Source organism: Wickerhamomyces ciferrii, contig 00300 (assembly GCF_000313485.1).
Source record: "Wickerhamomyces ciferrii WGS project CAIF00000000 data, strain NRRL Y-1031 F-60-10, contig 00300, whole genome shotgun sequence".
Lineage (NCBI taxonomy): Eukaryota > Fungi > Ascomycota > Saccharomycetes > Phaffomycetales > Wickerhamomycetaceae > Hansenula > Hansenula ciferrii.
In genome coordinates this window covers 1-11,957 of record NW_011887440.1, presented here as the reverse complement: position 1 = coordinate 11,957, position 11,957 = coordinate 1, and the positions used below count along the sequence as shown (strand labels likewise).

The following is an 11,957-nucleotide window of genomic DNA, read 5'->3' as shown; positions in this document are numbered from 1 at the left end:
TCAGTAATTTGAGGTTTGGGAAGCTAGTGATTAGCAGATTCATGAAGTCTTCTTCATATTAAGAGCTTTAATGTAATAATGGTATTTAAAAGTTTTGGCTGTTCAATGTTGAAGCTGATTTTGTTTTGAAAACGCTTCATATTGTTACATTTATGCCTGTGCAATAATAGAATATTGAAGCTAGAGCTATAATTATTTTCCAATTAAGACCACATAAAACATTTGTCCTTGATATATGTGATGTATTACATATGAAATATACATGTATAGTTTACAAAATATGGTCATGTATATAAAATGGATCGTATAAACGTCTAGCAATTGGTAAATTGAGTCCATATGTGATAAATAATTTATTTTGATTAAGAAAGACGTAGCATGCAACAAGATATGACTTCATCACCAACAAATTAACAATATTTTTGATCTTTACAAGCCCATTTAGGATGGTAATTGGCCCACTTCTTTCTGGTTTTACAATCATCAACATTTCTAACTTTGCTACACCAGAAATCACAAAAATTTCCAGCGTCACGACGAGTGAGACCCTTGTCTTGTTGATGATTAGAACAATCTCTCCTATTCTTACCGTAACAATTATTACCAGATTCAAAAGCATCAAAGCAAAGGTAATACTTTGCCCTTTTATTAACAGCTAATAAATCAGTGGAGTTATCAGCATATGAACCTTCAAAACTATCTGGCAATGCATCTGAGGTAGCAGCAACTGGTGAAGCAATGATACCTGATAATAGTAAACCCTGGAGGAAAATCGATGATAGCTGCATATTAAGGAAGCTGATTTTGGTTTTGATTTGATTGACTTGAATCTGAAGATCTTATTGATAGAATTAAAGGATTATAATAATGGAGTGACAATCATATGTTTATATAGCCTTTTTCAAAAAGGAAATATGTGATGAATGTAACAGCTAGGGTTCTTTATCGTAATTTAATTGTTGATATTGTTTCTGAGTTGTGATTTGTTAATGTCCCAGAACGATATGTAATCGGAAACTTATCAGCATATGGCCCATCAATTCCACCTAGATGATCCAAACCAATGGAACTCAATTGGATTATTTTGGTCAACGTTGAGCATTTTGATCAAAGCTTCAAGTCAAGTTTAGGTAATCGGATTCTCTCGTATAACCACTGGCAGACTTCAGTATATTTGTAGATCTCATATGTTAGCTCATACATTATATTACCACTGTGCTTCAACGATTTGCAGACCATCATAAGCTGGAAAGTATTCAATCAAGGTTGCATGGGTAGCAAAGCAAGATACTAGTTGGTATAATTCAACTTGATTAACAAAAAACAAATTTGATTAATTGGAGTTTTTAATACTGGTTACATAATCAAAAGATGTCTCAACGCAATATTGGATATGTTAATCATTGTTCGATCAATGCCATATATGCTTACCAAGCTCAAGCTCCGATCATTTGATAAATTCGGTTCAGATTTCATACCCTGTGTCATGCAGTTGTCTCCAATTAATCAATTGATGTACAATGTACAATTTGAGCTTATACATATACGTACGATTTCAAACTGTGAAAGATCTATAATAAGTTCTAACCCTCAAAGTGTAGCGATCATTTATAAAGATTATTAATGTATATAAAAGGAACGCTTTCTTCTTATGCTCTGAAGCTTCCATGTATTATTTACTTATAAGCAGGATTACACCCACTAAGAATAACTATATATAGTATCATCACCAATATGAAGTTTTCAACATGTTTTACAACAGCTTTATTTTTATCAGGTATTATCGCCTCACCAATCTCAACTCCAGATTCTGTTGAAAATGGTACATCTACTGTTCATCAAGCTTCCAAATTTCCTTACCTTTGCTTTGACCAGAATAAGAGTTCTTTCTGTAAAGATGGAAGTTATAGAAAATGTACTGAATATTATAGGGACCATACTGATGCTGATAGTATCTATGGTGGTAAATATTGTGGGTTTTGGTGTAATGAAATCAAAAATGTTAATGATTGTAAAAGTATAAAGAAATTATATGATTTCCATCCAAATTTTGCTTGTGATGATGCACAATACTGTTAAATATTATGATAGGTTAGATATTAATATGATAATACAGCTTATAATTAAATTAAAAATTAGTCTATATCGATGTAGTAGATAAGTAATGTGATTTTAAGTCTTGATTTCATTACTGATGTTTGATATGTAACTTACTAAAGTTATTGAACGAACGAAAACAGTGTCAAAAATACATATGAGAGATCCAGGTCTACTCTAGTACTTACACTCCAAGTTATATCTATATAGTTCTATATCATTGTCATGTTGTTATATCGTTATATCGTTACTACATCTGTTATCATGTCCAGGGTTATATTAAGATCACAGTCACATTATATATGCTTCACCACCACACAACTATATAAGTAGTTTTATACTTAGACCTGAGCGACGTAACCTATTAACTTCGACAAAAAGTATTAAGACCATTAATAGCAATATTGTTGTTTATCACAAGACCAATTTGGATGGTAATCAGCTTTATATTTGCTCTGTTTACATTGAGTAGTATTCATAACTTCACTGCAATAAAACTTACAAAGCTTAGTAGCATCATCAATTTTGCTCTTGTCTTTACTACCACCTGTACGCTTCTTGACACACTTTTCCACACTACCATGACATACATTATACTTACTGTTAGCACCAAAGCAAAATCTTCCTTCACCTCCAGCTTCAGCCATAATTGAATCAGTGGAATTATCTGAAGAGAATGTGGAGCTTTCAGCATTGATTGAACTTTCCGTAGCAGCTGGTGAAGCAATTATACCACATAATAAGAAACCTTTAACTAAGATTGATGATAGCTTCATGATGAGAATGTTGATTGAGTTGATTGATCTAGTTGATATAGTATTGATTAATAAAGGCCACCAAGCAGCGATCATCGTTCTTTATATAGTTCACAAAGAAACAGATTCACAAAGTTTTCACCCATATGCCATTTTATGAGTTATAACCTACTATCATGCTTTGATCTAAATTGATTTGGCGTTCGATCGTCTATGATATAATCGGATCCCAATTTAAACCTGAATATGCTCCAACAGAGAGGATCAAAGGGCTATGCAAAATGCACTAGAGTGGAATTATCTGCCATGAATAGCATAAGCACATATTCAAGGTAATCTTGACCAATAAAGTGATTAGTCGACCTTCCATGTTTTGGTTTAGCTCAATACACAACTCATGTGTAGCAGTTGCAGTAGTTGATCAAAATTCAATCAGATTTTAAAATTTTGAATATCTCGAATTTCGCAAATTCCGCTTTGACCCGATTTGGTAATTGGAATATTTTAAGCCTATAATATTGCAGTGAATTGTATTGAAAGGCTCCTGAGTTCTAAAGGTACTATAGATGGTATGTACTTTTGGTTATCATATTTATTGGTGGTTAAATTTCATTCTAACTAGTGCAGAATATAGATTGAAATATAGCATATGCTTTGAAGTTTGAATAAATATCCCCACTGGATATTAATATATGGTATACAAATGAAGTCCTTATATTTCAATCAGATACATAGACTTTATAGCTCACTAATTGCAACTTTCATACATAAAGAGTTTTAAGATCATATATATTTGAATGCTATCTAATAAAACATCTCTAAATACGCTCAGCAACTGAAGTCTGCATCAGCACAAGCAAAATCTGGATGGTAATTATATTTAAGCTTATTAAACCCACAATCCTCAGTCTTCTTCATTGTGGTACACCAGAAACCACAAGTATTAGGACCTATTCTCTCACCATCAGGTGGCATGCCTCTATAGTATTTAACACACTTCTTAAAGGTTCCACCGTGACATATATCCTTTTGTTTTTTCTTGAAACAAAATTTCTCTCCTTGTAGGGAAACATCAGTTGAGTTATCCGATTGGAATGTGGTTCCATTAGAGTCAATTGAGCTTTCAGTAGCAGCTGGAGCAAAAATTGGAGAAGCAGCTATCACTGATAACAATAATCCTGGAGCTATGACTGATGTGAATTTCATGTTGATTATGATTGTAGTTGTTTCAATTGATTTGATACCCAGGTGTATAAAGACTTATAAAAGTCAAAAATAAAAAAGAAGGGATAGTTCCCCTTGAAATATGATTCATGATTGATATACTCATAATCCTCTTCTATCAGGTATCTTTTAATACCGTCCACGTATGGTGTTCTGATAATATAATCGCAAAAACATGCGGAAGATTCACCAAAAACAAAAGTAATGAAAATCAATTGGCGATTTATTAGGTTAAACGTGAGTGTAGATCAGGATAATAATTTTCAACCCTCTTTTTTCTAATAACAATCATTTTTAATCAATAAGTCTTTCGCTTTGCAAATTTCCTCGATCTAAAGCTTGAAATGTTGCCAAATATAATCCTCAATATTCCTGACAGAATAGCTGAAACTCACCAAAAGAGCTATATCATCGCATCCTTTCAATAATGAACAGCATGAATATACAAAAGAAGCAAAACAGTGTTTGAAAGGTCAAAATACCCACGATTTTGAAAGAAGAAGTAATACAATTATAAATAAACTCGCACTTGAAGTATTAATTTTTCCGGTCAGTGCCCTGGTTTATTAAAAGGAATGCTTTTACGACTCTAGGTTTATACTATAACTCAATATACTGATAATCGAGCAAAGGCAAATTTGGTTGATTGAGCAGGTTACATAGTTATTCAGTTTAAATATGAGTTATGTATAGTTTATATGTACGTATATTGTATAATATAATTAATATAAGGACGTCATGTATATAGAAATGAGAATAAAAGAAATTGATATATTGAGCTCATATGTAATCTTGTACCATAACGCAACAAATCTTATATGATGTGAATATCATCAACAAATTAACAATATGTTTGCTTAGCACAAGCAAATTCTGGATGATAATTAAACTTCTTCTTGTTGGTTTTACAATCATTAGGATTTCTGATTTTGCTGCACCAGAAAGAACAAAGACTTTTAGCTTCACTAGAAGTAAGATGTTTCTTAGGATGGGCAAGATAAGCATCAACACATTTTGAAACACTATAGTTGTAACAATATCTACCTTTATTAGCTTCAAAGCAAAGTTTATACTCTGACTTACCAGCAAGAGTTAATAAATCAGAGGAATTATCAGCAGATGGACCTTCAAGAATATCTGGCAAAGCATCTGGTGTAGCAGCAACTGGTGAAGCGATGATACCTGATAATAGTAAGCCTTGGGCGAAAATTGTTGATAATTTCATGTTTATTCAGATTGGCTGACTGTTTGATTCAATTGAGTTGGTACTGGATTGATATGAAACTCATATAAAGTCTCAAAGCCGATTCAGAAAAAATAGCTAGGGTATTATGCCCTCTTTAAATATAGTTTCTCAAAATAAAAGTATAGCTCATCAATGGTCATGATATAACCTTTTTCGTACCTTATTCTTCTATACCTTTTTCCAATTTTCAGGATTTGCTAGATCAAATATAAGACATTAGTTTGATAAATACCACTATGATGATGCTCTGATATATAATCGCAACTATATTATATAACAGGTATAATATACTTTTTGACCCCCTTTATACTGAATGTTTCAAAAACCATCTTGATGTAAGATCTCATAACCAACAAAACATATAGTATAACCATTGTTGTAGCACTAAGGCTTCACCGAGTATCAATTAGATTTAAAACCCGATTTGATAATCGGATTACCTCGTATAATTTCAAACCATCTGATTTAGTACATGTCAAATCTTACCAAGAGATAAAAATATCTTGTAAGAAAACTGTTGTAGTTTGAAGTTTGGGAATTTAAGCTTTTTTTTTAGCTTTCAGAGCTTTACATATGCTGTACCTATCAATGATTGAAGGTCTTATTTAGTAACAGGTTGAGTGTATCCGAAAGCAGATCTCGAATGCTATACTGATGCTGAAGTTTACTTTGGACTCTTTATATATGCTACAATGCGTGTGTATAAAATAATAAAGAACTTATAATATTCAATTGAGTATAAAAACATTTGCCCATATATGTCATATAAAGTAGAAGCTATAGCACCAAACTATGGTTTGATATCAATCATATTCCAAATTAACAGTAGTTTTGTTCACTGCATTTAAATTTTGGATGATAATCATACTTAACCTTAAGCTTTCTACATGTATCAGCATTTTTGATTTTACTGCACCAGAATTTACAGGCTTTTTTAGCATCTTTTTCAGTCATATGAGCTCTTTTCTTATAACCTTCAACACAAGCACCATTAATATCATCTTTGAAACAATATTTACCTTTATTTGCTTCTTGACAAATTTTTAATCCTTTTTGATCACCTTCTAAATGAAAGTCTGTTGAGTTATCAGAATTAGCAACGTCGAGCCCTTCTGTAAAAATTGAGTCTTCAGCAGCATCTGGTATAGCAACTGGAGTTGCAATGATACCTGATAATAGTAAACCTTGTAAAATAACTGTTGATAACTTCATGGTGATCTGGAATTGTTGATTGTTTGATTCAAATGAGTTGATGATGATCTCTATCTATAACAGTGCAAGACTCAAATTAAGGAAATGAGGAGCAGGTGCCTGTTTATATAGTTTTTTTTTATAGGGTTCTAACTTTTCAAATTCTGTAAAGGTGCCATATTCAATATTTGTATTAGTTTGTGCTTATTTTTACTTTCATGCACTGTATGTGTCTCTATTACTGACTGATATAATCGCAAAGACGATTATTGGTGTGAAATTGGAATCAAGAGCATCATGGAAATCAATTGATGTACTATATGGAGCTCATCTATTCAAAGCTTTATTTCTTGATCCAGGAAACTTTTAATATCTTATATCAATTGATTATAACCTGTGAATGTAAGTTCAGTTGGTGTATTTTATACTTCACCAAACACACCTCTGACTTGTGGCTTGTTGAACGAATAACAAAATTACTTCCAAAATATGTAAAGCATATCAAAATCAACTAATGAATTGAAAATCTTCATCAAAGTTGAACATTAATTCTCAACCCTGGTTTACTAATCGGATATCTCGTATTATAATGTCAATTCAATTGATCAGATACTTCGATCTTTAATCGCTTGTAGAGAATTCAATCAATTGGGTATTAATTCAAGTCTTGCAATTCTCAGTTCAGAAGTCACAATCATGGCCAGGACTCATTTAGTTATGACAGTTAGTATAAAAATTCAATGAGTAACAGAAATAAAAGATTTGTTTGTTTTGATCAAAAATCAAAATTCAATCAGCGAATTTTGCAAATTCCGTTTTGACCCGATTTGGTAATCGGATTCTCTCGTAAAAAATTTGCGTATTCAATGTTCATTAGTCAAAAGCAGACGTATTGATATCTAGTTTAAAGGTAGTGAATGTAAATAAAGAGACCCAAACTTTTCAATCACTAGTTGAAATCATATTCAATGATCGATCTGATCTTTTTTTATAATTTGCAAAACTCTCATCTATAGCAAATTATATATTAGCTGAGCAGCTGCGTGGTAGATGCGGTAACAATTATAAGGTTTAGATCTTAAAGCTGATTGCGAAATATGACACCTAGTCCTTTCATATTGAAAGATTTAAAAGATATTTTGCATGAGCTCAACAGAATTCAAAACCAACTGCAAAACGTTTTTAGTCAAAAACAATCAAGACTGGAGTACCTTATACTAAGATCACGGAATAACTTACGAGCTTTGAATAGTTGATAAATGATTTGATGACATGTACACTCATGAAAGGTTCAAAGAAAGAGGTACTGATGAAATTGTTTATATGTAGTTTGTTTAAGGCTTCAGCTACATGTGTAGCTAAGCTTTACCTTTGATAGAATATTATAATGATCAGGCGTAGACGTACATTAAGTAATGAAGTTTATATTTGGTACAAGATATATGCGGTCATATAGGGTCATATAGGTATACAGACTTAAGTTTAAAGTGTAATTGATATAATGAGTATGATAAATATTTGATATTTTACGCGCCTTTCATGATTAAAGAATTAGCATATAGTTCATTTAATATTATATATAAATATTGGATCAACGCCACATATAACAATACTTTTGACCATCACAACCCCACTTAGGATGATAATTAAACTTCTTCTTGTTGTCTTTACAAGCATAGACGTCTCTAATTTTGCTACACCAGAAAGAACAATAGCTTTTAGCCTGACCAGAATTGAGACCTTTACCTTGTTGATATTTAGAACAAGCTCCGATACTCTTACCATGACAATTCTGACCTTCATTAGCTTCAAAGCAAAGGTGATGGTTTCCACCAGCAGCTGATATCTCAGTGGAATTATCAGCATATGAACCTTCAGAAACATCTGGAGTAGCAGCTGTAGTAGAACCAGTTGGAGAGGCAATAACGCTGGATAATAATAAACCTTGGAGCAAAATTGATGATAATTGCATATTAAAAAGACTGTTTGTTTGATTTAACCGATTTGAATCTGATAACTATTGATAGCCAATTCGCTCAATCTTAGAATAATGAAGTGACAATATTATCCGTTTATATATCGTTCTGAGTTCTGAGGTTGTAAATTTGCAATGAACATATGTTTCCATCATTTTTGAAGTGTGATTTGTTGATATCCAGCTTCAACATCAAGCATGATATGTAATCGGAAACTTCTTAGTATGGTACATCAATTCCATCAAGAAGATCCAAATCAATGAAACTCATTAATCAAATTCTTTCAGTCAAGACTCAACGTTGAATATTTTGACCAAAGCTTCAAGCCAAGTTTAGTAATCGGATTTATAATTATGAGTTTGATCGGTTGATCAGTATATCTGTAGATCCCATGTGTGATCTCATACATGACTTGTACCACTGTACTTCAACAATTTGTAGACCATTATCAGTTGAGAGTATTCGACTCATGGAGGTTCCATAGTTCTAGCAAAGCATGATAGTTGGTATAATTCGACTAACAAAAACAAGTTTGATTTAAAATTTTGATACTGGTTACATAATCAAAGAATGCTGTCTCTAGTTATAATATTGTTTTCGATTCCAAAAGTTATCTATCTATGTGTAGCTAATAAGCTTTACAATACAGAGTTATATCATGCTTATTGTATTATTCTAATATATACAATACTCCTCGGACTAAAAGGTTATACGTCTAGCTCATGGTTTATTCAACTGCAATACTTTTGATCATCACAAGCCCATAACGGTGCATAGTCGAGCTTCTTCTTCTTTGTTTTACAATCATTAGATGTCTTGATTTTGCTGCACCAGAAAGAACAAATAGTAGTGGCTTCATAATCAGTGAGTTTGTCTTCATGTTTATACACTGCAGCACAACCTTTGACACTATTCTTGTAACAATATTTACTCTTATTAGCATCAAAGCAAAGGTTATAAATTGTATTATAACCTTCAGCACCAACCAATCCATCAGTGGAATTATCACCTTTTGGACTTTCAAGAGCATCTGGAGCTGCATCTGGTGTAAAAGTGACTGATGAAGCAGTAACACAAGATAATAATAAACCAGTTTGAACCAAGACTGTTGTTGATAATTTCATGTTAATGAAGTTGTGACTTATCTATATGGGAGACTTGATAGGACTGGTGAAAGATTTGATCATGCTACCATTGAAGACTGGTAATGAATAAATGTATTGTGGGAAATGGCTCTTTTATATATAAGTTGACTCTAAACTAATTTGTACTGATATATTAATAGCTAAATCGTTTATTTATGTTGTAAATCAGTTTATGTAATCGCTTTCTTTCCCATTTCTGGAGTCTATAGAGTCCCAATTATTATCTATACGTTACTTATATTTGGGAAGTTTCGATTCTTTCAAGTAGCTGGAATCGTATATATCACAGTTCATGTGGTACCTTGATCGGTTTACAGATAGCATATGAATTGAAAACAACATGTATATTGATATATCATAGGTTCCATAGATCACGATAAAACTTTAAAAAAATGATCCTAAATAATCATGGATATTTTGAAATAAATTAGTAAAATTAATAATAAAAGAAAGCATAATAACTTTTTGACCGGACATTATGTTCTTATAAGAAACATCAAAGTACTTTAACATATAGAGACTAAACCACAACAGCTTCTTAACAATAATCAAAGCTTTTACATTTGTAACCCAAACCTGTTGCCTTGTTAGCTCTTTTACAATCATCAATGGTCTTTAATTTGGCACACCAGAAACCACAATATTTATTAGCAAATGTTGGTTGTTGTGAAAGACATGCCATTCTCATTTGTGGATCACCTTGTTGACATGAAAGTTGAAGAGTCTGGGTGTAATAAGGAACACATTTTCCAAAACTACCTAAGTAACATGCTTTATCTTTACCAGCATCAGAACATAATTTTGTTTTCTTTTTTCCTTCAATTGAAGCAGTTTCATTACCATTAGATAAATTGTTGGAATCAATATCTGCTGAATCTGGGACCGGGTCAGCAACTGGGTCAGCAGCTGGGTCAGCAATTGGAGAGGCGATAATACCTGATAATAATAAACCTTGAACGACGATTGTTGATAGTTTCATAGCTGATTTGATTGATTTGAACTTGTAGTAACAATTAATATTGATACTTTTTGAAATAAAATTTGCAAACCATGATTCATCTGGGATAACACCCTTTTAAATAGTTTTCCAATAAAGTAATACCTTGAGCTTCGTTATATCTCTAGCAATCATTACCTTGTTTATTAATCGCTTTTCATCAATATCTGTGCTAACGCGTGAGTTCCAACATCTTCTTGCAAACGAGGAATCCATTAAACTGTATACATCTCCATGAAGAATATAAGAAACCTTGCATTGGAAATTGGAAGATCAGTGTACAAAATTTTGTTGATGTATACAAAACAACAAAAGTTTCATTTAGCAAATACTTTGATTTCTCATAAATTTTCAGATGCTTCTTCAACAAATTAGAGAAGGAAGAAAATCATTGAATGTATGTTTCAGTAAATTTTCATAGAAAGAATTCGTGCATTCGAGAACCTTGAATTGCATCTTTACCCACCGTATAATCATAGGCCAACTGAAACCTCCACTGATCTCCACCGGCTCTTGCGAGTGATATTACCACGATCGACATACTTTTCCTTTCAAATCCGTCTCTTTCTAATAATTCATAAGTTATAACGGGTTTTATGCTCGAAAAAGACTCCTGCATATTATTTTTGATCAATTATGATAAGTTTTGAGGATCTCTTGCTTATGAAGATCAAAAAATATCTCAAAATCTTTACTCGAATTAGGGGGAATTGAGGTCCCCGATGTTGAAATAACTTATACTTTAAGCTTTTTCTCGCTAAGCGTAAATCAAATCTTGCTCTTTAGGATCTCTATAGTACTTAGTACTTACCTCTTCAGAGAAGACATGCTCGATGGCACTCATCACTCATCACTCATACCTCATACTTATAAATGATCAGGTCGAAAAACACACGGTGCTGATTGATTTGACAAATAAATTTCATGAACGGACAATCCAAAGAAAGGGGTTGGGCGGCGAGTCTCAGGAATGGCTTTAAAAGGAATTTGTGTGCATATGTCAAAGATTTGCACATGTATAAAAATGCTTAATATACGGGTTTTGACTTAAAAGTACCTCAAAAAACAAAACTCTGTTCAATTGAAGAAATTTTATACACTATTCTCAGCCTTCATGTTCAAGTGAACTACCCTATACGAAAGAACTTATGCGTTTGATTGAACTGCATCTGTACATCTGTACCTTTTTTTTTTTTAGTTTATGAAAATGTCTATTGATAAATCGGTATATACACTCTGTAGTATGTTCCCTCGTGAAATGTGATACTATTCTCATGCAACTTTCACCCTATAATAGGAAACCCTTTTTAATAATATATACTTTTT

General features: G+C 32.3%; 9 protein-coding genes across 9 annotated transcripts; 1 reads left to right on the top strand and 8 right to left on the bottom strand.

Moving 5' to 3' along the window:
• Window positions 1-410: 410 nt before the first annotated feature.
• BN7_6638 (uncharacterized protein) lies at window positions 411-788 on the bottom strand (the record flags this gene model as incomplete). The annotated part of the gene is made up of 1 exon (XM_011272813.1): window positions 411-788. The coding sequence occupies one exon, from the start codon at window positions 786-788 to the stop codon at window positions 411-413; it is 378 nt and encodes a 125-aa protein (XP_011271115.1).
• A 946-nt stretch (window positions 789-1,734) lies between these two features.
• Window positions 1,735-2,079, top strand: BN7_6637 (uncharacterized protein; the record flags this gene model as incomplete). Its single annotated transcript, XM_011272812.1, has 1 exon — window positions 1,735-2,079. One exon carries the CDS (start codon window positions 1,735-1,737, stop codon window positions 2,077-2,079), a length of 345 nt encoding a protein of 114 aa, XP_011271114.1.
• A 410-nt stretch (window positions 2,080-2,489) lies between these two features.
• Window positions 2,490-2,873, bottom strand: BN7_6636 (uncharacterized protein; the record flags this gene model as incomplete). Its single annotated transcript, XM_011272811.1, has 1 exon — window positions 2,490-2,873. The coding sequence occupies one exon, from the start codon at window positions 2,871-2,873 to the stop codon at window positions 2,490-2,492; it is 384 nt and encodes a 127-aa protein (XP_011271113.1).
• An 807-nt stretch (window positions 2,874-3,680) lies between these two features.
• On the bottom strand, window positions 3,681-4,058 carry BN7_6635 (uncharacterized protein; the record flags this gene model as incomplete). Its single annotated transcript, XM_011272810.1, has 1 exon — window positions 3,681-4,058. One exon carries the CDS (start codon window positions 4,056-4,058, stop codon window positions 3,681-3,683), a length of 378 nt encoding a protein of 125 aa, XP_011271112.1.
• An 859-nt stretch (window positions 4,059-4,917) lies between these two features.
• On the bottom strand, window positions 4,918-5,301 carry BN7_6634 (uncharacterized protein; the record flags this gene model as incomplete). Its single annotated transcript, XM_011272809.1, has 1 exon — window positions 4,918-5,301. One exon carries the CDS (start codon window positions 5,299-5,301, stop codon window positions 4,918-4,920), a length of 384 nt encoding a protein of 127 aa, XP_011271111.1.
• An 840-nt stretch (window positions 5,302-6,141) lies between these two features.
• BN7_6633 (uncharacterized protein) lies at window positions 6,142-6,534 on the bottom strand (the record flags this gene model as incomplete). Its single annotated transcript, XM_011272808.1, has 1 exon — window positions 6,142-6,534. One exon carries the CDS (start codon window positions 6,532-6,534, stop codon window positions 6,142-6,144), a length of 393 nt encoding a protein of 130 aa, XP_011271110.1.
• A 1,570-nt stretch (window positions 6,535-8,104) lies between these two features.
• On the bottom strand, window positions 8,105-8,485 carry BN7_6632 (uncharacterized protein; the record flags this gene model as incomplete). Its single annotated transcript, XM_011272807.1, has 1 exon — window positions 8,105-8,485. One exon carries the CDS (start codon window positions 8,483-8,485, stop codon window positions 8,105-8,107), a length of 381 nt encoding a protein of 126 aa, XP_011271109.1.
• Window positions 8,486-9,220: 735 nt separating this feature from the next.
• BN7_6631 (uncharacterized protein) lies at window positions 9,221-9,613 on the bottom strand (the record flags this gene model as incomplete). Its single annotated transcript, XM_011272806.1, has 1 exon — window positions 9,221-9,613. The coding sequence occupies one exon, from the start codon at window positions 9,611-9,613 to the stop codon at window positions 9,221-9,223; it is 393 nt and encodes a 130-aa protein (XP_011271108.1).
• Window positions 9,614-10,172: 559 nt separating this feature from the next.
• BN7_6630 (uncharacterized protein) lies at window positions 10,173-10,613 on the bottom strand (the record flags this gene model as incomplete). Its single annotated transcript, XM_011272805.1, has 1 exon — window positions 10,173-10,613. The coding sequence occupies one exon, from the start codon at window positions 10,611-10,613 to the stop codon at window positions 10,173-10,175; it is 441 nt and encodes a 146-aa protein (XP_011271107.1).
• Window positions 10,614-11,957: the final 1,344 nt, after the last annotated feature.